The sequence below is a fragment of the Tiliqua scincoides genome, chromosome 3 (genome assembly GCF_035046505.1).
Source record: "Tiliqua scincoides isolate rTilSci1 chromosome 3, rTilSci1.hap2, whole genome shotgun sequence".
Taxonomy (NCBI): Eukaryota; Metazoa; Chordata; class Lepidosauria; order Squamata; family Scincidae; genus Tiliqua; species Tiliqua scincoides.
Window position 1 is genome coordinate 73,031,510 of NC_089823.1, and position 26,643 is coordinate 73,058,152.

Below are 26,643 nucleotides of genomic sequence, written 5' to 3' on the forward strand. Positions count from 1 at the left end.
GCTAAGAGGCAAAGAAGGAAGGCCCATAGCCAGGGAGACAGACCAGGGACAGACTGCACTTGCTCCCGGTGTGGAAGGGATTGTCACTCCCGGATTGGCCTTTTCAGCCACACTAGACGCTGTGCCAGAACCACCTTTCAGAGCGCGATACCATAGTCTTTCGAGACTGAAGGTTGCCAATACAAGTAGCAAAAGCAAATTGGGTCACAAAAAGGTGGTTGGGACTACTGGCATAAGCCCATTTACAATATGCATATGTCGCATGCCGAAGAGTAGATTTGTTTCATGGTCCTAATGTGATACTTTGTGCTTACTGTGGGTCACAGTCTGCTTTTTAAACAATTCATAAGTAATGGAACTATTGGTAGATGAAGAAGCACTTATTTTTGTAACTCAAAGTGGCACGCTGTGCCTGAATCTGGCTCCAGGGCTTTCATGAGAGCACTCAAGATAGCACATTGCTGATTCCTAAATTCTTCCAAGGTAAGGATAACAATACAAGGTGCTAAAACTCAAACAATACCTAGAGAAACTGTACAGCTTTCGTCTCCTCTTTTGAAAAGAACTTCCTAATTTATTCTCCAAAGCATAAGAAAAGTACAGCTAAAGTCTTCTATCCATGCATCTTCCAAATGAAAATGTGATTGATTTGTTGCTTGCACTTTGGCTTTAAGTATAGATTATGCCATTTAAAAGATTTGCTTTTAGTCAGGGTAGTGTGTTTCTGTGATAAACATGCTGCCCTCTCCTTCTAAGTGTAGCAAGAAAAACAGCACCTGCTATTGAGCATATAAAACCTGGGATGCTGAAAACATTTACCAGTGCCTTCTGAGCTGGCAGAGAGATTAAAGACAAAAACTCGATTTCTGAAATCTCCGTCTTGCTTGAATAGCTACTTATTCCAAATGCTTTCAGTGTTATCTGGAGTAGTGCCAACTGCACTGAATCAGAATGGGATGGACAACAGCACTTTACAGTACTAAGAAAATTCAGCTACCTACCTCAGCAAAATGTTGTTTTTTTAAAAAATAAAAATTTTAGATGTGCCTGTTAAAGTGGAACTGCTACTGCTACACACAGTTGAACAACACTGGCCTGGCCACTGCATATTTAGTCTATGTACAGCATAGGCTTGCCCTGTCTTCTACCACATGCATAGTATAAAGGAGAACTGATAAATGTATGTTCCTGATAAGTGTTTGTTCTTCTCGGAGACAGAAGAACATTCTGCTCAGGAAACACTCTGCTTCTGGGATCAAGTAACAAGCATTTCCTGGAGAGGTGAGATCTCTTCCTAGATTTCTAAAGGCCATCTAATGATGCTTGAAGACTCAAGTTGGCTGCCAAGATCTACCTTGACTGTGTCAAGGAGGGGTTCAAGTCTGCTGTGCTGTACAACATGGGAGGGCACATCTGTTGTTGGTTGCGTCAGTTGTGCCTCTCCATCCCATAGATAGACTAGAACAGTGGTTCTCACACATTTAGCACTGGGACCCACTTTTTAGAATGAGAATCTGTCGGGACCCACTGGAAGTGATGTCATGACTGGAAGTGACATCAAGAAGCAGGAAAAATTTTAATCATCTAGGCTGCAATCCTACCACACTTGCCCAGGAGTAAGTCCCATTTACTATCATTGTTGAAGAATATACACAATAGTTTGTGAAAAGTACAGGTCTGTAACATTTCTCCAGATGTAGTCACACACCATGGTAGCATCAAGTCTAACAGATTAAAAACAAAATATTGAGATGAATGGGGACCCACCTGAAATTGGCTTGCGACTCACCTAGTGGGTCCCAACCCACAGTTTGAGAAACACTGGACTAGAAGGTACATCACCATAGGGTGAGAGACAACCTCTATCTTCTGGATGAGGAAAGGCTTGAAACCATTCTCACTAATTTTGTTTTTGTTTCTCGTTACTGTGTACATTTCTTGGCTCCTTTGAGAAGCTCCAGGAAAGCCCTGACTTCCCTAATCACAGCAAGAAGATAACTGGAGAAACCCATCACCTTTCTGATGCCTTGCAAGCCCCATTAGAGGTGGTGAACCTTCATGTGCTTGACATCCTACCTATAGTGAGAGAATTGAATATGAGGCACATACATCTGTATGTGCATAGATCACATTTGTGCAATCTGTCCATTCCACTTTTGTGATGATGGATCATATAATGCATATACCATAACCTGCTCCCAAGAATCACCATGTGAGAGCCTGGCCACAAAATTTGAGCGATATGATCCATTTCAACACACAGTATTTAGTTTGGAGAAGGTGACATTGGTTGATGAAATGTGGTGGGCAATAAAATAATTGTTTACTCAATGACTTAACTATTGCAATGTATAACTAGTTCAACATAAGCATTTGTTGCTATCATCTGGCTTCAAACAGATTTTATTTTAAAATACATGTAAGTTTTGAAAAACCTCAATATAGGTGATATTTGGAAGATCATGAAGGAAGTGTAATTAACATACAATAGTATAAACAAAGGCTGCAATCCTATTTAGACTTATTTGAAATAAAGGTCTATTGAACTCAATAAAATTATTTCCAACTAGTAATTAGAACTCAATCAAAATTATTTCCAAGTAACATACACAGGCTTAGACTGAGCACCTGCTAGTAATTTCTTGGAAGGACAGGCTGTGGTGGGGGTGTTTTTTGTATTTAATTCACTATTAAAATATGACACTAAAGCTGAACATGCCTCCTCCCCACCATAGCCAGAGTGCACCCCTCAATCTCAAAAAGGGGTTAAAATTTGGCTCATCATAATCAACATCACTGGATTAATCAACTGATGAAAGCTGGTAGCCCTATTTATCTTGAATACATGCAGCACTAGTACTGTACTTTTTTTTTTTTTTGTATTGGCAACCTTCAGTCTCGAAAGACTATGGTATTGCGCTCTGAAAGGTGGTTCTGGCACAGCGTCTAGTGTGGCTGAAAAAGCCAATCCGGGAGTGACAATCCCTTCCACACCGGGAGCAAGTGCAGTCTGTCCCTGGTCTTTCTCCCTGGCTATGGGCCTTCCTTCTTTGCCTCTTAGCCACTGTGTGAATTCCATGTCATGTTAAATTAGAACTGGCAATTGTTTCTTAAATCAAATGAAAGATTAGTGGTTTGGGAACGAGGCCATATAAATAGGCTATAATTCCATTTTAGATAGATAGGATAGCTTGTTATCCGTCCCTTTTAAATTATTCAGTGAAAGGTATGCTCATGACTTCAATCCAGTTCCTAAAATAGGATGTTAGAATACTGACTGAAACTGTTTATTCTGCACAAATATTTGCTGTCCTATAAATGACACTTGCCATTTCTAATTCATGACATTAATAAAATAGACATCTACTTGAATATTGCATGCAGTTAATCTCCACTGACCTGTGAAAATACTGATTTAAAGAAGGTGATCCTCAAGCCCTAAGGAAGATGTGTGCATATAAATTGGATACTGGGGCTTCCAAGTAAATAGTCTTGTGATGGCAGATTCCATTGGCTTCACCAAGGGGCCAATAGTATTTAAATGTATTTGGGAATACATCGTTTTAGCTTTTGCTGCCTTCATGCTTATGCCTTACTATTTAGAAGTCCTAAACATATGATAAATTATTAAATTCTAGCATTGTTGTGATGTTTTAATACAAACTTATTAAAAATGAATTATCCAAATCTTATGTTGCAGTAAAATAAAGAGTAATGCAGAGTAGGTAAAATTTTAAGCACAAGTAGTCTAACAAGTTTACCATAATTTTTAAGGAGAATGATAACATACTTTAATTTAGGGGAGGGCTCTCAGTCGAAAGTTTGAGATTTGGTACTGACAGACACATGAAATGATGTGCCATTTAATTAAGCAAGCTCCAAACAGTATAATCTATTATTAATGTTAATATATTGACTTAGTTTCTTCTAATAACTTTAGAAAATACTCCTTGCTCTCATTTACTAAAAAGATTTCAAATTAAATTCTACTGCTGCAATTTGTTAAAATAAAAAAAAACCTCTAGCTATTGCCTTCAGAATTTTGCAAGAGCTTCTAACTTTTTTCCCTATAAATCAAGCTAACTTCTAAGATTCAAAGTAGATGGAGATGGAGGGTGGATGGAGATGCTAGTTTAGTTTTTTTTTTCAAATTTATATCCTGCTGTTCAGTGCAGGAAAGTTTATACTAGTCACAATTACCTAGAAAATATTTCCAAAATGAAAGGAATAAACGCTAATTCTGGATGCTAATTTATACATTACTAACTGCCAGTCTGCCTGCACAAAAAAAGTGTTACAGCACAATCCTATACATATCTACAGAGAAATACCAGTAAGTCTCATTGTGTTCAATTGGGCATACTCCCAGAAAAAGCATTTATAGGATTGCAGCTTCACAGCCCAGTCCTAAGCTGCCCGGTGTGCAGGGCTGTTGTGGCGCCAAAAATGGCTGCTGCAGTATCCTAAGAATAGCAGCTGCCGGCAGCTGCCGGAGAAAGGGATGTTTATCCCCTTCCACTGGGTAGGAAAAGTAGTCCCGCAATGGGACTACTTGATTTTGCGACAGCCCTTGGGCTGCCGCAGAAACAAGAGCCTCTGTGATGGACCACAGAGTCCAACACAGCTCAGGATCCAGTGGAGCTGAGATCCACTGGTCCCGTTCTCCTCCTGTTCCACTCCCTCCCCCAACATGCTTATCAAAAGAACCAGCAGCATGATGGGTACCTTGTTAACATGTAATTTAAGTAGTAAGTAGTGTGACCTAGAACTCCTTCTGTAATTCAAATCTCAGTACATGGAATCAACTATTGAATAGGAGGTAGGACATAAATTTGTTAATATTCATCAGAAACTGCTATATTATTTATCACTAAGCTCTCCTCCTTCAAACAGTGTAATCTTCCTGGCAGCCTGAAGAGAAAGCTAACAAGCTACAGCTTTTCCATTTAAAGCAATGAAGGAATAGAAACTGTGTTTGAAAAGGGGTTTTGTAACTGGGTTGAAAATTAAGTTTTATGAAGACCTGTGTAAGAAAGATAATACATTTGATCCTAATAAACTTCAGGAGTTCTTTCAGAATATTAATCAACCAGCTGTAAATGAAGATTGAATTGCGTGGTTATCATGGGATATAACAGCATTTTATGTGCCATTCAATTGGTGCCAGCAGGAAAAGCACCAGGACCAGATGGTTTTCCAATAGAATGGTATAGAACACGAGCATGTTAGTCCTCATTTTGTGTTCCATCTTAGAAGAAGCTTTTATGGCTCAGGAATTACTATTAACTACGCATGGAGCTAGTACTTGTGTTTTATTAAAACCCAAGAAGGAACTGATATAATGCAGTTTTAATATCTAAACTCATACCACTTGGAAAAGTTATCAGAAGACTTGAAATTCACTGTCACCAATATGAGGGTGGTACTCAGCTAGCTCTATCTATTCCTATAGATTTCAGATAGTCAATGGTGGGACTGAACTATTGTCTGAGAGCACTGGTAGTCTGGGTGGGGAAGAAACATACTGAAACTTAATCCAAACAAAATGGAAGGACTTTTGGTTCAAGGAAAAAATAGACTTAAATATTGTCAACAACTGTGGCAACTAGATTAACAGCCCAAACCTATTGAGTTAGTTTAGACAGCAGAAAAGAGTACAGTTGTAGTAACAGGACATACAGCAGTGCACACTCCAGAGCAGGTAAGCCAGCATTGGGAGTGGATCATGGGCAGATTGGAGGAGGAATTGGAAATGGGGAGGGGAAGGGGGAGGATCAGGCAGCAGTGGTGTAAACTGGATCTGGTCCCCTCTTTCAAAAACCTCTTAGCCCCTTTTCTAGGGACTATGTACCCAGTCACATACATCACCAAAAAAGGAGGCAAATGTCCAAGGAGAATCATCGGTGGCCCAAGGGCTTATGTGGAGGTAAGTAAAAACTGTTTTTACTTCCTTCCCATTTGCCTTCAGGTCACTCACCACCACAGGATGAAGCATGCACCATTTTGGTGTGGCTGCATCAGCTTTGGTGACTGGGGATAGGATTGTGGTGCATTCCTAAAACACTTATTAGGGAATAGGAGCAACAGAGCACAATGGGACAGTTCTGAGTAAACAAGCATAGGATTGTGCTGGGAGAAACATTTTGTCACATTTGTCCCATCCGTTGCAGATATAGATTTACATGTAAGCAATATTGTCCTGATCAAATAAGGCTTCTTTTAGATACCTCATCATTCTCAGCATCTCAGGTACAACATAAAGTCAGAAGATCACTGGATGTGCACAAAAGTTTGCTCAAATTATCTGGGCTGTTTTAATGTTCATGTTAGAGCACTCACATTTTCCTACTATCTTCCTTAGCTAATTAAGATTAATCTATAAGCATCCATGTGCAAGGATGTTCATGAATGGTAAATGTTCTATGTTGTTTCATCTTAGCAGAAGCATCTGTCCTTTTTGTTTTTGGTTCCTTTTTTTCCCCTTAATCAAGAGCTAGAAACTTTAGCTGCAAAAATTGGGTGTAATTTAGACATAACTAGAGAAAATTCAAGGAAGGGAATTCATGTGCAGTTATATACTGAAGATGTTTTATTGATTTTGTCTAATCAATTTTCCTCAGATTTGAAACTGTTAGACCTAATGAATTAATGCTCACCTCTATCAAGAGTCTTAATAAACTGGAACGAGTCAGTAATCATGCCTATCAACTATAAAGAGACAGAACCTGTTCCAGGTGTATTTTATATTTTATTAAATACATAAGGTTAATCATAACTGCTTATCTGTTGATAAATAAGCACTGTTAACTTGAATACTTTGCTAGGGGAAATTAAATCATATTTAATCCAATGGCAAAAAAATGTCATCTGCTCTGGAGACAGAGCAACAGAAGCCATTATATTTATTTCTATAATTTATTTTTGTCCCTAATAATTTGGTATCTTGAAATTTGTCCAATATTTAGATAATTGTCATGGAGTACCCCAGAAATCCACAACAGTACCCCAGAAATTCACCATGTCGATGATGTTATTTTTCAACCCTTCATTTGTATTGTCTTCCTATTTTTTTTTCAGAAGTCATTCATTAGCTGAATCCTGAGGCTGAAAGGGCTGAAAGAGCTCTTAGTTGTCTCAGACTTCAAACCACTTATCAACCAAACTACATGAACATTACAACATAGAAAAAATCAAAGTGAATAATGATACTTGCTACTAAACATAGTACAGTGGGCCCTCCATATCCATGGGGGGATTCGTTCCAGAACCCTGCGCAGATATCAAAATCTGTGGAAGTTTAACAGCCCAATCCTGAGCTGTCCAGGGCACGCGGCTGCAGCAGTGCATAGAATGGCTGTTGCCGCATCCTGCACACCTGTGGCTGTTGCCACTATCCTGCGGGTGGTGCCTCGGGAGAAGAGGACTTTCGTCCCCTTCTCTCAGGTAAGGGAAGTAGTCCCGCAATGGGGCTACTCACTTTACCACCGATGTTTGTGTAGGGCGCCAAGCCCTGCATGAACGGACATGATCTGGTGGAGATGAACTCCACTGGACCCGCCTCCTGCCTCCCCACTCCCTCCCCCTGGCATGCCTCCCGCCTATCCTCTCTCCGCCCCCCACCTGCTCATCACGCCACCTGCCCGCCCTCTCTCCGCCCTCCCCTTGCCTCCCCCCTCCCTGGAATGCCTCCTCCCCGCTCCTGCTTACTGCTAAGCAGCAGTAAGTATAAAAGACTGCCAAGCAGCAGAGGATGGGTGCCCACCTAGCGCTAGCCCAGCACCAGCCAGCGCTGGACTAGCATGGACGCTAGCCCGGTGGTAAGCCTCGTAGACGTGCCTTATGGCACGTTTGCGACAGTGTGCTCCAGTGGAAAGCCGAAGCTCTGAGCTCAGGACTGGGCTCTGAGTCTGCAGAAGCCATGCTGACAAAATGGCAAAATTTATGAAACTTATGTAAATTTACACAAATTGCATTCATTGCCCAAAGCATATGTAAATTGCCTAAACATGTGTAAACTGGTGGGTGCTAGGCAAACTACAGCAGATTATGTGAAAGTTTTTTTAATACATTTTAAATCTAGTAGTTGGCAACCTTCAGTCTGGAAAGACTATGGTATCGCGCTCTGAACGGTGGTTCTGGAACAGCGTCTAGTGTGGCTGAAAAGGCCGATTCGGGAGTGACAATCCCTTCCACACTGGGAGCAAGTGCAGTCTGTCCCTGGTCTGTCTCCCTGGCTATGGGCCTTCCTTCTTTGCCTCTTTGCCTCACCCTGTTGGCCAAGTGTCTCTTCAAACTGGGAAAGGCCATGCTGCACAGCCTGCCTCCAAGCGGGCCGCTCAGAGGCCAGGGTTTCCCACCTGTTGAGGTCCACTCCTAAGGCCTTCAGATCCCTCTTGCAGATGTCCTTGTATTGCAGCTGTGGTCTACCTGTAGGGCGCTTTCCTTGCACGAGTTCTCCATAGAGGAGATCCTTTGGGATCTGGCCATCATCCATTCTCAGGACATGACCAAGCCAACACAGGCATCTCTGTTTCAGCAGTGCATACATGCTAGGGATTCCAGCTCGTTCCAGGACGGTGTTGTTTGGAACTTTGTCCTGCCAGGTGATGCCGAGGATGTGTCGGAGGCAGTGCATGCGGAAAGTGTTCAGTTTCCTCTCCTGTTGTGAGCGAAGAGTCCATGACTCGCAGAAGTGTACAGAAGTGCACAGAAGAGTACAGAAGTGTACAAAAGTGTACTCAGGATGCAAGCTCTGTAGACCTGGATCTTGGTATGTTCCATCAACTTCTTGTTGGACCAGAGTCTCTTTGTGAGTCTGGAAAATGTGGTAGCTGCTTTACCGATGCGTTTGTTTAGCTCGGTATCGAGAGAAAGAGTGTTGGAGATTGTTGAGTCAAGGTACACAAAGTCATGGACAACCTCCAGTTCACGCGCAGAGATTGTAATGCAGGGAGGTGAGTCCACATCCTGAACCATGAGCTGTGTTTTCTTAAGGCTGATCGTCAGTCCGAAAGCCTTCGTGAGATCTATGAAGGCTATAAAGAGTGGCTGTCGTTCCCTGCATTTCTTCTGCAGTTAGAGAATACCATATTCTCACTGCATTCTCCCTTAGACGAGAATACCATATCAGTGGTGGACCTGTTGGCTCAGAATTCGCACTGCAATTCTGGATAAATGCTCTCTGCAAGTACCTGGAGCCTCTTTAGTGCAACTTGGGCAAACAGCTTTCCTACAACGCTAAGGAGAGAGATGCCGCGGTAGTTGTTGCAGTCACCCCGTTGCCTGTGTTCTTGTACAGCGTGATGATGTTTGCATCCCTCATGTCTTGAGGTACTCCACCTTCTCTCCAGCAGAGACGGGATTTCATACAGGTCAGTGACGATGATCTCTTTGCAGCACTTTAGGACTTCAGCAGGGATGCTGTCTTTTCCAGGTGCCTTGCCAAAGGCAAGGGAGTCCAGGGCCATGTGAAGTTCTTCTAGGGTTGGTTCACTGTCAAGCTCCTCCAGCACAGGCAGGCACTCAATGTTGTTCAGCGCTTCTTCGGTGACTACATTTTCTCTGGAATATAGCTCAGAGTAGTGCTGCACCCAGTGTTCCATCTGTTGCGCCTGGTACTGGATGACCTTGCCTGCAGCAGACTTCAGAGGAGCAATTTTCTTCTGTGTTGGACCTAGGGCCTGCTTGATGTCTTGTCTTCTGTGTTGGACCTAGGGCCTGCTTGACCTTGGGCCTGCTCCCTCCCCCCTCTGCAATCCTCCATTAGCCTCATCCCTGCTATCCCTCTGCAATTCCCCATTACCCACAACCCCCTCTCTTGCCCTGCAGTCCTCCATCCCCCACAAACTCCCTTTCTGCCCTTCCACTCCTGCGTCATCCCCTGGGGGTTGGGGATAAGAACAGGCCCTCAGTTTGGCTGTACTTATCATAAGAGGCAACCAAACAGCCACCGGGTAGATGGGACTCGTCAGCCTGGGAAGGCAGCTCATCTAAGAGAAGGAAACTCTGACCTCAAACCTCCACTGCCTTGTGGCTATATTTTAAGTCTATGGTTGATTAAATCCAGGGATGTGGAGCCTGCATGTGTGTGTGTGACAGATTAAAGTCAGACCCATTTACATATGTGTTGTCTCATAGTCGGGACAATTAATTATATATTCCGAACAAACTACTAATGTGAATATAATGGATTGATCAGGGCATGTGTAGTTTGAAGATCTTCTCATATACAATAGCCCATTCCTAACATGCCCTGGAGCAGGCAAGCTGGCTGGCCTGTGGTGCATCCAGAGCAGGGTTGGGGATGGCTATGGTGCAACTCAGGGCAAGGGGGATTAATTCCTCTTACCCTGAGCAATGCAGCAGTGGGCAAAATAGGGTTACTTGGATCTGAGCCACCTAAAGAGGTGGTAAAGATCCGAGCAGCCAGGTGATAGGCCAGCCACCCAGGAGGGGGGCTAAGATCTGGCCTAAGTACTGGATCCTGGTTCCGCCCCCCTCCCAGGCCTGAACCTCCCACCAGCCCGCCCACCCTCCTTCCACCCCGCAATGCCTCTGAAACACTTTCCACCTGCCCTTCCCTGACCCTCATGTCAGCGACCACCATCAGCACAAACATACCTGAAGCCAGTGCTGCAGAGGCCAGATTTGACCTCTGGCGGCTGTGCACCAGCCTGTCAACTCCCACGGTGGTGCAGAAGTACCTGACAGCACTTTTGCAACATATCTGGGCTGGTGCAAGGCACAAGGGCTTCTGGATTGCACTCTAACAAATACCAACTTGAAGCAAGATATCCATGGCACATGGATGATAACGTAAGAAAATGTGTTTGTTTGTTCATAGATAAAGCAGGGTGTTCCCTACAATGATTCAATACGTTAAAAATTTTACAGACTAAACCTTGCACTTTGCAAAACTTAACACCCAAAGGAAATGGGCTAGTTCAAACCATTAGCTAACCACAGATTGTGAATACAGCCCCAAAATTTAAAAGCCCGCATGCTCCCTCCTTTACCTCCAAATTTAAACTCTGGTTTAAATTTCTGGGTTTGCATGAGCCATAGACCTATGGTACAAACACAATCAGGATGTTGATATTATCACTTAATGACGGAACTAAGATGGTGGAGGAGAAGGGAGGGGTTGCATTCTCAATCGTAACTATGGTTAGTCAATCTTCTCACCCAATGAGAGCAATGTTGTTGCCTGACTACATTTTTATTTCTTTTTATTTAATGTGCAAGATGCATGACTCATGTATACATGTGTAAGGTGCCTGGAAGGGGAGCAAGATCCAGACCAGTACTGTGATTTGAAGCCGGACTGATGACTATAATCATTCTATCAGGCTTGCTTGGAGGAAACCTTAACTGACTTTTGGAAAACTCCATGGGTGGCTACACCTTGCTGTTACAGCACATTTGTCCTTGTGAACATCACAACCTGGGAGTTTCCTGACTTGAAGTAAACAAGTCATTAGTGACACAAAAGAAAAGTTTTGGACTTGAACTGTCTCCACCAACTCCATGGCCAAATCAATCAAGGTGTCCATGTGAATACATCAACTGGCCTCCAGAGCTTGTCAAAAGTTCTTTGTTGTACCCTTGGTAAAGTGCAAAACAAAAGCGACACTCGTTTAGGGGCAAGGGTGAGCAATCAAGGGCATCAAGCCACAGAAGAAGACTCCTTGATGGTCCTACCTCATAAAAGATCCCACTGGAGTACATGGATCCCCATGAGAAGGTTAAAGTATAAAAAACTTAGTCACAGCACCCTGTGTATCTTCATTCTTCATTCCTTCTTTCACTGTCATGTGGTTGGTGTTGTTTTTCATTGCCCTGGTGGTGCTGAATTAAGCCACCCCCATTTCAGCCACAACCCAAGAACCATCATGCCAAGCTGGCATCCAGGATTGTTAAAGGCCCACTAACTTTTCTTTCCAACTTTTTCCCTCACTTCACTCTTCATGTGCAACCTAAAGCTTTAGGTTGCCCCTTCAACAGTAGGGATACTGCAAACCAAACAGAAAGCACATGATATACCCTTCCACATTTTCATGCCCTTTCTTTACAGAAATACATGTAGTTCTTATTTTTTGAATAGCAGATATATCAGCCAAAGACTCATAGGCAATCATCTGTAGTCTAAGAGAAACAATTCTGATGTATTACCTAATGCAAGCCAAGAAATGCAGCAGAGGATTGCTGTTGCATCACTTACTTTTTAAACATCAAACTTCAAATTAGGACCACATGAAAGAAAAAATTGCAGGACCCACAGACAGGTGGTAATAAGGGAGAGACTTGCTTACTTACCTCCATCTAGTTCTTCAGCACCAAAATGATTCCTGTAGAATAGCATAATCTCGATCTTGTAGCACTTGTAGATAGTCACTAAACAAACAAGCAGCAGCAGAATAGCACCAAGCCCACCAGCAAGCTCCACTGTATACATCAGCTCTGCAAAGAATTATAAAATGAAATAACCACCACATTCGCAAGTAAAGGGGACAATTTATTAGCATGCCTGGCTCTCAAATACGCAGTAATATTTCGATAGTCTTGCTATATAAAGGGCATATGCTTTGCTAGTTTGTTGACACAGATTTATTATTATTGAGTTTTTGCTGGAAGAAAAAAATTTGATGAACACAATAGGCATGTGAGACACGGTTGTCCCACAAATGAGGCTTTCCTAATGAAGGATGTAGGATGAAGCTAATGTAGGATGAAGCTAAAAAATAGCCATTTTTCTTTTTCGAAATTTAAATATCTGATGACCAATTATTCCCAGAATCTCATGGTTCGGTTGTGTGTTAATATCTCTGACACCATTCCCTGCCGATAGGCAATTCATCTTCCCTCCTCAGCTCTCCATAAACAGGTTTCCTCCCCCCCCCCATTTTTTTTCAGATGTTGCAAATCATTCCAATTTGTCATTTCTGACATTCAAACTTGGAACGTGACCACTTTCTTGTGCTACATTGTGCCATGGGAGATGACATGATGGATGGAGATCACTGTCATGTTGTTTAGTTTCGAAGGATGAAAACGGCTTGGGCAAATGCAGTTGTTATTTTCTGTCAACACTAATCTCCTTGGTGATATCGCTTATCAGATAATAACTATAAGTGGTAAAACTCCTCACTGCCTATTGCCCTTCCATCTGCCAGGTTGCACATGTAAAGACTGAGGAGTGGCCATTTGTAGTCAAGTGTGCTATTATTCTTGCTGCTGTTAAGAAGATGGGAAATAAGAGCTAGTTTTTTGTTTTGTTTTTCAAAGATATTCTATTAAGTAGAAATGGATATAGTACTAACAGCACAATCGTAACCAGCCTAGTGCTGGTAGAACAAGCACGTGTGCTTTTGCAAATGTGCAGGAAAGCACATTGAAACAGGGCAGATGCTCCTGCCACTGGCCTGCTAGCACCAGATTCAAGTGGAGCATCCAATGGATCAGGTAAGGTCCTGCCAGGCAGCAGGGGAAGGGCAGAACAAAGGTGGGGAGGGGGTGTCATGGGGCAGGGAGAGCAGAGAGGGAGCGGATTGGGCCCCGGAGGGGGCAGCAATGGCAGCAGGGGCTCCTGCCATATCCTTTCCCCTTTCCTGGGCTTGATTTCCTGAAACAGGGCTGCTCGGACACACACCAGCAATTTTGTAGAGGCTGCTGGGGCCTGCCCTGGGGGAAGGGAACGAATGCCCCCTTACCTTGGGGAGACCTCCAGCAGCCTCTCTTCCCATGCTGGATACAGCGGAGGCTGTTTCAGTGCCGCTGCATCGCAGTGCGGAAAGTTATGATTGGGCTGTAAATGCAGCAATGCACATGAACTGTATTAAAATTAGATGGAGTATCATACGTGATCCTAAAAACACAAGTGCTTTATGGATTGCAATACCTCCATTGTCCAGGTTATCTTAAAAGTGGCTCTGGTGAAAGTTAAAAACTAGCACAGAAGACCAAAACAGTTTGACAAATGAAGAGAGAATGCAAAATAAAAACAATGTGCTGAATATGCACTATTAATGGGCTAGTGATTTCTTAAGTGGGTGTCTTTTTGAGACAGCATAGCCATTGCAAAAGTATTTATTTGTATGTAATACCACTGGCAGCAACCTTATGCCAATCTGCACAGGTCTAAAGTCTGATGCAGGCATAATGGATGGCCATCCTGTAAACATTTGGGGTTATTCTTCAGCACGGCTCATATGGAAACATTTAGTGGCTGCCAATATGTGAACTGGATCTAAGGGCACAATCCTAACCAACTTTCCAGCACTGACATAGCTGTGCCAATGTGGCGTGCGCGGCATCCTGCAATGGGGAGGCAGTCAAGGGGGCTTGTCAAGGTAAGGACATGGTTTGTTACCTTACCTTGGGGCTGCATTGCAGCTGGGTCAGTGCTAGAAAGTTGGTTAGGATTGGACTCTAAGTTCCATTAAGGCTTTGCATGCAAAAGGTTATTTATAGCCATAGCTGGCAATGGAACTAATCTCTAGATATGATTTTTTTAACACTGAGTTAGAACCCAATCTGACACCACCAGCCCAGACCATGCAACACAACTGATGGAGTGTCCACTGATGGGGTGCAGGAGACCAGATAGTCCAGGAAAGGTAAATAAGGAACATTTTTACTTACCTCTCCATAGGCTCCCTGGTCTCCAATGAGTTTCCTCAGACCTACCCCAGCTCTTTAGCTGGCATAAGTCTGACAAGACCCTGGGAGTGGATCTGGGCTGGGGATACAAGATCCAATGTGAACTGGTGCTGCTATCCATCATCTTTCTCCCCTGAATTGCTCTTGGCCCCAACAGCTCCCTCCAATCAATGCACAGTCCTCCCCCAAATGGTTCCAGTTGCCGATTTACTGAGAACAGAGGATGGTGGAGGTTCTGCAGGCCAAGGGATGCCTGTGCATGGCCTCTAGTCATTTGCACTCACCAAAGACTACTGAAAAAACTCCACAGTCAGGGAATTAGAGGACAGGTCCTCTCGTGGATTGAAAACTGGTTGGAGGCCAGGAAGCAGAGAGTGGGTGTCAATGGGCAATTTTCACAATGGAGAGAGGTGAAAAGCGGTGTGCCCCAAGGATCTGTCCTGGGACCGGTGCTTTTCAACCTCTTCATAAATGACCTGGAGACAGGGTTGAGCAGTGAAGTGGCTAAGTTTGCAGATGACACCAAACTTTTCCGAGTGGTAAAGACTAGAAGTGATTGTGAGGAGCTCCAGAAGGATCTCTCCAGACTGGCAGAATGGGCAGCAAAATGGCAGATGCGCTTCAATGTCAGTAAGTGTAAAGTCATGCACATTGGGGCAAAAAATCAAAACTTTAGATATAGGCTGATGGGTTCTGAGCTGTCTGTGACAGATCAGGAGAGAGATCTTGGGGTGGTGGTGGACAGGTCGATGAAAGTGACAACTCAATGTGCGGCGGCAGTGAAGAAGGCCAATTCTATGCTTGGGATCATTAGGAAGGGTAGTGAGAACAAAACGGCTAGTATTATAATGCCGTTGTACAAATCGATGGTAAGGCCACACCTGGAGTATTGTGTCCAGTTCTGGTCGCCGCATCTCAAAAAAGACATAGTGGAAATGGAAAAGGTGCAAAAGAGAGCGACTAAGATGATTACGCGGCTGGGGCACCTTCCTTATGAGGAAAGGCTACGGCGTTTGGGCCTCTTCAGCCTAGAAAAGAGACGCTTGAGGGGGGACATGATTGAGACATACAAAATTATGCAGGGGATGGACAGAGTGGATAGGGAGATGCTCTTTACACTCTCACATAATACCAGAACCAGGGGACATCCACTAAAATTGAGTGTTGGGCAGGTTAGGACAGACAAAAGAAAATATTTCTTTACTCAGCGTGTGGTCGGTCTGTGGAACTCCTTGCCACAGGAGGTGGTGCTGGCGTCTTTAAAAGGGGATTGGACGAGTTTCTGGAGGAAAAATCCATTATGGGTTACAAGCCATGATGTGTATGCGCAACCTCCTGATTTTAGAAATGGGTTATGTCAGAATGCCAGATGCAAGGGAGGGCACCAGGATGAGGTCTCTTGTTATCTGGTGTGCTCCCTGGGGCATTTGGTGGGCCACTGTGAGATACAGGAAGCTGGACTAGATGGGCCTATGGCCTGATCCAGTGGGGCTGTTCTTATGTTCTTATGTTCTTATGCACTGGCAGGCCCAGCCACAGATCTGCCACAGTAAGGCTCAGATAGAATTGGGCCATCAGTTGCCTCAAGATTGCAAATCATTGGGCCAACACAACTTTTTGTTAGGGAGTTTTATTCCTGATATTTTGTAACCACGTGTTTTCTTTTTTAGACCGTGCTGCTATAACTATACAATATCCTATATTTTAATTAAAGAAATACAAAGCTAGAGAAGAAGATCAAAAGCAATAGCAGTTATTTGCACTGCCTAGGTATCTTTACACTTTTATTATTGCAGTGCATAGAGCTGCTATAAAAGTTTCACTGTTCTCTAAGAGACAATAAAATGTAATGAAGTATGATTTTAGTTCTATAAACAAAGGATTTATTTTTTTACACTGTTCACAAATACAATGGAAACCCCTTTAACATTCTACCATTTTAAGTTCAGGGCTGTTGGTTCTACATATTCTGTACATTTCTTATCTGCAGGGAAAATAGGTTTGTTTCCTTCAAATAAATAAACCCACAACAGTTTCATTAGAATTGCAATAAAATGGCTTAGGAAATAAATGGAAATGGAAATTATACAGCATTGGCTGAACATAGTCCTGTTTATCATGTTCTGCCACACGTGATGCAGCTGTTCGGTGGTAACCAGAAGATGGGAATTTAATGTGCTAGGTTGCTAGGTGCAAAATACACCATTTATGTGCCTGTTGTAATGATGATGCATTAAGGCAAGAGAAAAATACTAGCATTGAAAAACTAGACTAGAATTATTATAAGATTAAACGGAAAAGATTTCATGGAGGGTTTTTTTAACAATTATTGTGCATGTGACTAAATGGCTAGGCTACTATAGACCATATTTGGGACCACGGGATGTCTCATTTGAAGGATGTTTGGGTATAATTTTCACTGTTAGCACTATAAAATCCCTGCAGCATGTATTACTTTGCCTCAGTTCTGAGAAAAGTGCACTTAAGTCTCACTGAAATCAACAGGATGTAAGCCTCCCTAACTTTCTTGAATTGCTTCCTCTGTCTCACAGACTTCTTGCTTGACCAACAAATGGGAGAAAGAAACTGTCCCAGAATCCGTTGCGATTGTACAGGAGGTTGTGAGAAACTCCTTTGTGATTGCACTGAATCCTGGCTATGCCAGTATGAAGTGTGTGCTCCAAGCCTTCTACAGTGCTTCTAGCATAGTTCTTTGTACAGGTGATACCTATTTACCCAGTACAGGACCCCCAATTTGGCTCTTCCTGATTAAAATTAGTAGCATTGGAAGGAATGGTGGTCCTGTGACCATACTTAGAGCCCAATTCTATGTGTGCCTACCAATGGCGGCACGCCTCCTGTGCTGGTACTGGCTGCCATAAATCAGTCAGTGCCAGTTGCAAAAGGCACTTTGACAGTGTGCCACTTGGGGCCCTGCTAACCGGCCTACGCCTTCCCACCCACTGACAAAGGTAAGTCAGTGGGAGAGGCAGGAGGGATGGCAGGAGGGCAGGTGGGGAGCAGGTGAACTGGGGCAGGGAGGTGGCGAGGAAGGGTGGATCAGGTCCAGCAGATCCTGCAGTGTGTGTTCACACAAACCAGCACCACCTATTTAGCTAGCACAGGTGCAAGGAGACCTCTCTGTGCAGCAGAAGCTTATCCCCAGGAAGGGAGCCAATTTTCCCTTACCAAGAGGAATCCTCCTGGATGTCTCCCACCATAGGATGCAGTGGTTGCCCTTTTGGCATTGCTGCTTCAGGGGGAGGGGGTAATGATAGGATTGGGCTGCAAGAGAAGCCAGGGAGGCAAAAAGATGTTTCTGAATTTGACAATAAGCTCTTTCCTTGTGTTACATCTTGCATTAACATTAGAGGACCAGGAGGGTTTATACTTGCTTTGACTTGTTTACCTGTTAAGTTCCCTGAAATAAAATATTTTTTTAAAAGAGATTCTATTTCAGCACAATTCCACTTCAAGGGGGGGAAGGGGCGAAACTAAAGTGCAAGCCGTTTCATCTCTGTTTAGCCCTTTGTGTTATGACGTTAAAATTGCAGACCTTGTCCTGTTTGAGAGTAAGCTCTGGAAACTGGGAAGGAAAATTACCAGGCATTTCCCAGGGGAGATGGCATTTTGTTAAACACAACAAATGAGTGAGTGCCAAAGAGTTACATCTGAGGGCAAAGCAATCATTTAGTGGCAGGCAATTAACAACGGTCTTTCGGAAGCAGAAGCCGGCATCTACTCTGAAGGGAAAGCCCATTGATTGCAGCAGCATTGGTAGATTCTTTCCTTAAATAAATTGCTTCAATTTAAAACAAGGCTTGCTACAAGCATTTTGACCAATGGCTACACTTGTTTTCTTATCAAATAGTTGGACCAAGAAAGTCAGTGCAAGGAACAGCTAATTAAAATAAAGTACCACCATTCCTGAGACATACTGAATGATATCACGGTTAATAAATGCATTCATTTTTGCACTAATCCTACCATAATTATCAGCTGCACTTCTGGGATGTATCTTTGATCTGCACCTGGTTTTAAATTTTTGATAAAGCTCCTCAGCGATGTCACAGAGGTAATTTACTTATCATTAACAGCACTTGCACAGAGAAGTAAATAAATGAAAGAGTACTCTTAGAACCTTCCACCCACCACTTATTTATTTCACTCTGTAAACTGCTTTGTAAACTAGCAGTATATAAATATTCTCAATTATCATCATCAACTTTCTGAGAGGTTTTACACTTAATAGCATGGGCTGATATTGTATACTTTTATAACATGCCTATTGCATTAAACACTACTGCAATACATAGTGTAGGGCAGTGTTTCTCAAACTGTGGGTTGAGACCCACTAGGTGGGTTATGAGCCAATTTCAGGTGGGTCCCCATTCATTTAAATATTTTATTTTTAATATATTACATGTGATGCTACCATGGTATGTGACTGCAACTGAGGAAATGTTCCAGACCTGTACCTTTATCAAGGTACTATGTATATTCTTTTAACAATGATAGTCAATGGGACTTACTCCTGGGTAGGTGTGGGTAGGATTGCAGCCTAGGATTGTAAAAATTGCCCTGCTTGGTGATGTCATTTCTGGTCATGACATTACTTCTGGCGGGTCTTGACAGAATGTCATTCTAAAAAGTGGGTCCCGGTGCCAAATGTGTGAGAATCACTGGTGTGAGGGATACATTCCCTGAAAGTCAAGCATTGCATGAAACAGAGCTAAAGGAGACAGCTTTGATACAATAGGCAGGAAATGGACACTGATTGGTCTTGAACAGCGTTTTTCAACCGCTGTGCTGCGTCACACTAGTGTGCTGCGAGGCTGCCTCAGGTGTGCCGCGAGTTCAGAGCAGACAGGCAGCAGCCACCCACATGGGGGGGGAGTGGCTGCTTTGAGCCTTACGCGCAGCAGAAGGAAAAGGAGCAGACAGCCAGTGAAGGGGCTGGTCGCGGCTGCTTTGTACCTCCTGCTGTCGCTTGCTCCTGCTCCTTAGCAAGACGAAGGCTGCAACCTGATCCTGATTTACCTGGGAGTAAGCCCTATTGACTATTATGGGGCTTACTTCTGAGTAGAAGAATTACCCTAGTAGAAGAACCCTAGTAGAAGAATTACCCTTAATACCCTAGGATTGGGTATTAAGTCCTTGCCTCAATGTATTGTATTGGCAACCTTCAGTCTAGAAAGACTATGGTATTGCGCTCTGAAAGGTGGTTCTGGCACAGCATCTAGTGTGGCTGAAAAGGCCAATCCGGGAGTGACAATCCCTTCCACACCAGGAGCAAGTGCAGTCTGTCCCTGGTCTGTCTCCCTGGCTATGGGCCTTCCTTCTTTGCCTCTTAGCCTCAGACTGGGCGACCAGAGAAGCTTGGAGGAGGGTCCCAGCAGGTGGAGTGAGTGAGAACGAGGGAGTCAGGAGCAGGTATGAAGCAAGTGAGTCTGCGGAGGCCACCAGCCTAAGAACTGGCTGGCTCAAAGGGTCCTGGATAGTCCCTTTTCCTTGCCACAGTTTCCCTGCAACTCTCCAAAACGACCCTCCTTGCATTGCCTTTTGGGGGAAGGGCACTGGGCCCCAATCCATACTTACCTGGGAGTAAGCCCCATTGACTATAATGGGGCTTACTTCTGAGTAGACATGCCTAGGATTGGGCTTTCGGCCACACTTTTTTTTCTTAAATACAGGAGCAGGCAATTGGCACTTCTTCCCACCCCACTCCCTCCCACAGGCACATTGCCCCCCAAATCTCATAATTGCAGTCAGCACTTCTCTTACTGTCTCTCCCTTCACTCCTCTGCAACTTCCAAAGGTTCAGAATCACTGGTTTCAAGTTCTCTCTCCCCCCCAGCTGAATCCTGTAGTTGTTTCACTCCTGTCTCTTCATTGCCCCTCACCCCACAGCTCTCCTGTGTGCTCAGTCTGACCTCTCTTTGCCAGCACTTCCCCGCATAACACTTTAATAACATTTTTCATCCTTTTCACAATCACCTATCCTTTCCTCTCCAAGCTTCTTGTGAGTTTCTTTGTCATGTAATAATATAATTGTATTAATTATATTAACAATTAATTGTAATGTAGTGATTTAATGTAAGTAAAAAACTGGTAGTGTGCCTTGACAATTTTAGTGCCTTGTCAGTGTGCTGTGAGCTGAAAAAGATTGAAAATGGCTGGTCTAGAATATACTGCTCCTGGTGGTTAGAAAAGCTATCAGTCACACCAGGACAAAGAGTGCTGTAACCAATCAGCACTAATGGAACTCATGTTCTCGAAAGTATGCCTGTATCCTGCTTTTTTGGGTACCTACTCCAGTTTGTGATTCTCAGTTGTACATTGTTTTGCACAATGTTTTGTTTCTGAGTTTTTCAAATGTCTCTCATGGCACCTTCTTCAGTAATTTTGCTTTTCAAAGATAAGTATCTTCCAAACTTAAACCAATCTATATGTTTTAACCTTTATAGAAGAGAAAAATATAGGTACTGGTTGGATCTTCAGACCAGCAAGTGGAAGAAAGTTCTTCAGTGCTGGCTGCTCCTTCCCAACTCAGGCCCCTGAAATGCCTTTTTGGGATTCAGAGAACCCTTGGGAACATGGGAGAATTGATCCAAATCAGGTAGATGCATATTTTGTTAGTGGGAGGTGTGCAAGGTGGCCCTGCCTGAGTTTGGACAATTTGCCTTCTGCCATCTATCTCCCCGCCCCCACCCCAATCCTTCTCCCAAAGCTCCCTTGGCTTCTCCATTGCAAGAGACTAGTACAGTTCCCTGGAGCCTGAACGTGCAGCAGTCATTTGGGAACGGTTGCACAGCTCTCTCTGAACTGTGATTAGTGTTCAGGATTTTGATGAAAAGCTGAGATCTGCTGTGATTTTCATGCGGTTTGCTCAAGTGTTTGTCAGAGGGTTTTCAGCAGACAGTCAACTTGTCATGAGAATGGGATCAGTGCTCATTATGAGAGGCTCCCACTGAGTTCTCTGGACACAACAATAGATGCAAAAGTGGGGAAGAGAAATAGGAGAGTGTGTTTGAGGACAAGGATGAGGATGCTCCCTGCCGGTTAGACTTTATGGATTCTTACCTAACAACCACTATGATCACCACCATCACACTATGACCTCACTGTTTCAGATGCTGCAAGGAAGAAGTAATGACAGGACTTACTAGTTGGCAGCAGTGGGCAAAGAACTTACAAATCTACCCTTCCACTTATTTCCAAGTAGTCTTCTGGTAAAATGAGTCAGCACAATCAGGGTTTGAGACTGCAGTGTTTTTTGCCCAGGTACCCCCCCACAAACATGCGTGACACAAAAGACTTGGTTGAAACAGGGCCATGATTTATTCCATTACAAGGCTGCGCAGCGATTGGTGCAATGCAACAGGACCTGGCTATACTCCACCCCCCTTTAGTGTGGGCACCTAACTAGGAGGAGACAGTTCCTGTCTGAGCCCTCCTTTGGGTGAACCACCTTGACTCAGAACCTGAGCTCGCCCAAGGCTCCCCCAGGTTCTTCATCACCAACCCCTGGAAACAGGGTCCAGCCAGCTGAATTGTTCTGCCCACCCTGGGCCGGGGAACCACGAAGGTGAGCATCCAAATTCCATTCCGGGGTCAAGCCAGGCTGTCCCCGATCCAAGTAGCCTCGGGGCTCAGCACTGGCCTTAACCCGGCCTGTTGCTTTGCCTGAAGGTAGACACCAGTTCCCTATTTCTCCTTCCGTTCCTGCACTACCCTGCCACACGGGGGGGGGGGGCCTAGCCTAGCGCTCCAGCCTCCTCTGCCCCATTGGGGGACCATCATTGACATCTTGGGATCCGCTCACTTTGTGCGCCTCCTGCGCTACGTCAGCCCCATTCCCAGCACAACAGTGCTCCTTCCACTTGTGCACAAAGATTGGCCCGTCGGACACATCTCTTTGAGCCACATCTCTTTGAGCCACATCCTCACTCAGCCCCGCCTCCAGGCAAAGTGGGGAGTTCCATGCCCCATTTAGTTGAACCAACTGTCCATGACCAACCTGGCCTGTCTTCGACTGCCTCAGCCTCATGCCAGCCTGGGTCCAGTGTACATCTGTGACCCGTAGGGCATGCTCAGAGGAGTCCCACCTACTTTGTGCCAAAACCTCACCAGGGCGGAAGGCCCCCCCAAAAAGGACAAGGGCGGCAGCCCTAAGCAGCAGTGCTTCAAATGCAGTGGAACAGACTGCACTGTATGACTCAATTAGTGAGACCAGGAGGCCAAATAGGCTACTTACTGTCCCCTACTGTTAACATTCTCCTAATGCAAAAATCCCCGGTGCAGTCAGACAGCCCGCGCACCATTGCCTCAAAAGCCAGGGCCACCAAGTAGCCGCCAAGTGTATTACTTGCCCTGCCATTTGACCTGAGTCTGACTAAAAACTGTATCACATGCTCAGGCAGGATGGGCCAAACACCTGGGAGGCCAGCAGTAGCCCTGAAGCCCTCAAACTTGCCTACTCTCCTTTTATAACTTGCCCAGGTGCTTGGGGCCAGGGAAGCATTCACTGCCCTGTTGACTTCTCGCACCCAAGGTTCCACAACCACTGGGGCATGGGGTCTGGCTCTTCCCTCGCGCAGGGTATCAACTGGCGAAAATGCTCCTCCTGGAAACGAGAGAGAGCATCGGCTATCCCGTTAGCCAAGCCCGGCACATGCCTAGCCACAAATAACATGTTAAGACATAGGCATTGCAGTACAAAGGCGCATACTGAATGCATGACTCTTGGGGACCCAGGACGTTTGCTGATTTATAACGTGAACTACTGCCAGATTATCGCACCAGAATTGCACTGTGGAGTCCTTAATTTCCAACCCCCAGAGGTGGACAGCAACCACGGTGGGAAAAAGCTCTAAAAAGGTCAAATCAGCTGTAATGTCCAAGTGCCAACTAGAGGGCCATCTGCCAGTGCACCATCTTCCCCGAAAATAAATCCCAAAGCCTGTGCCACCTGCAGCATCTGAGTGGACTTGCAGCTCAGTCTCTAAGAGCTTAGCTGAGCACCAAAATGACACCCCGTTGAAGTCCTTTAGGAAGATAGCCCAAATGCTCTTATCTTCCCGCATTGCTGGTGTCATTCTGATCCGGTGATGGGGCTTAGAAGCCCCTCTAAGGGTGTCGTACCACCTGCGCAAAAAAGCCCTCCCTGGTACGATGACCCAGCACGCAAACTGTAAGTGGCCCAAGAGCTCCTGCAACTCCCGTAGTTTCATCTTCCTTAGCTTCCTACACCTCGCCAGCCATTCCCGTACAGAGGCCAGTTTGGCCTCAGGGAGTCTGCAGCACTGTTTGACAGTATCAAGCTCTATACCCAAGAATGTGAGGCAGGTGGTTGGGCCCTTGTTTTGTCATTGGCTAGGGGAACACTCAACTCCCTGCACAGGACAATGAATCCCCGTAGCAAAGCCCCACAATTGCCGGACTGCGCTGGCCCCATCAGGATATAATCATCAAGGTAATGTGCTGTTGACCTAATCCCAGTCCTCTTGCGCAAAGCCCATTCCAGGAAGGTAGCTACCTGTTCAAATGCGAAACAGCTTGAACCCAACCCCATCGGTAGACATTTGTCCACGTAAAATTGGTTATCGAAAGCGAAGCCCAGCAGGCAGAAATCATCTGGGTGGACTGGCAGCAGCCGAAATGCAGACTCAATGTCACATTTCGCCATTTGTGCCCGAGCCCCACAACCTCTGAGAATAGCCAATGCCTCGCCAAATGACATGTGCTGCACCGAGCAAAACTCCCGCGGTATACCATCATTCACCGAGGCACCCCTGGGGAATGAGAGGTGATGGATCAGCCACTGCTGCTGAGGAACAAAGAGACTGGGAAAGCGTGGGTGCCAGCCTTTAAACTATGCCCCAGCTTGCCCCCTCCCCCAACCAATAGCTGCTCACCACGTCATGCAGGCGGGGAACCAGACAAGTTTCCCTCCACCTGCATTAACAGCTGGAGGGCTTTTCTCTGGTTCTCATTTAAGAACGCTTTAGAATGATTTCTAGGAGTTTGTTTTGACTGAGTGGAAAAGGGATACTTTGGTGCGGTGCGTGTATATGTTTAAGGCCATAGCATTTTGTTTCTGCTCAAATGCAGGATTTCTTCCACTTACTGATCTCATTAGAACCAATTAATTGATCCATAAAATGTGTTGCCACAGAATATGCCTGCGCCCTGTCAAAAACACAGCAGTGTTACAGACTTGTGCTGTACAGTAGCCCAAAGAATGATTAGCTCCGCAATTTGTTTGCAGAAGGTGTCAGACATTGTAGCTGCTTTTTGTCCACTCAACTCTTATTCCTCACAATCACTTTGTAAAATATAGGACATAATTGATTCCTAACGGCTGAGAAAGCTCCTGAGATCAGCAATTTAAGCTGGCTGCAGCTCTTGCACTCACAAAACAGCCCAATAGCTTCATTCTAGAGGTACTACATTTAAAGATTTGCTAACAATTTCAACAATAATGCACAAGACTATGGAATTTTCTTGCAAGTGGGATTTATGGTCATTATAAAACTGAGGGACAACTAAAGAGAGCATTGAAGCTACCCTACAATTTTTGGTTTTAACAATAAATCCAGGATGTATAGATCCTGATGATAGTCACCAGGTCCATTTGATTATTTGCCCCTCAAAAAAATGAAGGAAGCTCACATGAACCAGGCCTCCATGTGTATGGGCACATGTGAATAATCCAGTTAGGGACACCTGCCCTGTGTCACACCTGCCCTAAGGGGAAGAGGCCCATACTGTTACTCCACCTGGCCGCTACAGCACTATCCTGACCACATTTCAAGTTTGTGCTGTTCTGTGAAGGTGGATCAGGCCTGGGAAGAGACTCGGGAGGGAGGTGGGGAGAGGGTTGAATGAGGCAGGGGAGGGGGTGGGCAGAACAGAGTAGTGATGGGGTGGGGAGGAGGGAAGACCAGACCTAGGAGGGGGGCAGGATCAGCAACAGCACATGCCAAATCCTGAGCTCCTTCCCAGACCTGATCCACCTTCATAGAATAGTGTGGACTCTAGCAACTGCTATGGGGCAACTCAAACCTGCACCAGCTCAATCACTGGTGCAGTGGCGTAGCTAATGATTGTGTAGCCCGGCACCAAGCTCAAAATGTTGCTCCAGAAGTGATGTCATAACCGGAAGTGACATCATACCCAGGCTTTTTAAAAATTGAAAGTTGGGAGCAGAGGCATAGCTAGGTCATTTGACACCTGGGGCCCATAAATTTTTGTCACCCCATATGAATTATTAATTATATTGTTTAATCAATTACTTCACTTTTTATACCACCCTTCCTCTAAGCAGCTCAGGGTAGTGTACATGGTTCCTCCCCTTATTTTGTCCTCACAACAACACTGTGAGGTAGGTGAGACAGATAATAATAGTCATGACATGAAATGAATAATAATAATGGCCAGAAAAATAAATGCAGTGAATATTCCCCACAAGTAATGAATGAAATTCTGCATCAAATGGTATATAACTTGATGGTATTATTCCTAAAAGCCACGATTTCCAAAATTTTGGTCACTAGGGTGTCACTCCCCCCCCCCCCGAATGTCTCATTGGCCTGTTTTGAGTTAAGGCAGTGGTTCTCAAACTTTTCACACTGGGATCCATTTTTTAGAATGAGAATCTGTCCAGGACCCACTGGAAGTGATGCCATGGCTGGAAGTGATATCATCAAGCAAAATAAAATAATTATAAATAATTAAAGAAAAGTCAGCCCTGTTTCACCAAGTGAATTTTCTCTGTAGCCTGCCTGCAATAACACCCCCCCCCCCACACACACACACAGAGAGATAAATCAGTGAGATTTTCTCACTGGTGGCCCTTCCCAGTGACCACCTTACCAGTTTAAGCCTCTGGTTTATTCTTTGGGGGGAGCTGCCTTCTGGAGCATTTGTGGAGCTCCACTTTCATTAGATGGGGAACATGCAGCTAGCCTTGCATTCCCCTTT

At 44.6% G+C, this 26,643-nt stretch overlaps 1 protein-coding gene across 1 annotated transcript in view; it reads right to left on the reverse strand.

The window, feature by feature from the left end:
* IL1RAPL1 (interleukin 1 receptor accessory protein like 1) overlaps positions 1-26,643 on the reverse strand; it is a 784,296-nt gene that overhangs the window by 12,796 nt on the left and 744,857 nt on the right. Inside the window, exon 11 of the mRNA XM_066621736.1 lies at positions 12,316-12,459. Coding sequence (XP_066477833.1) covers positions 12,316-12,459 — 144 coding nt within the window. The remainder of the gene's footprint in view (positions 1-12,315; positions 12,460-26,643) is intronic.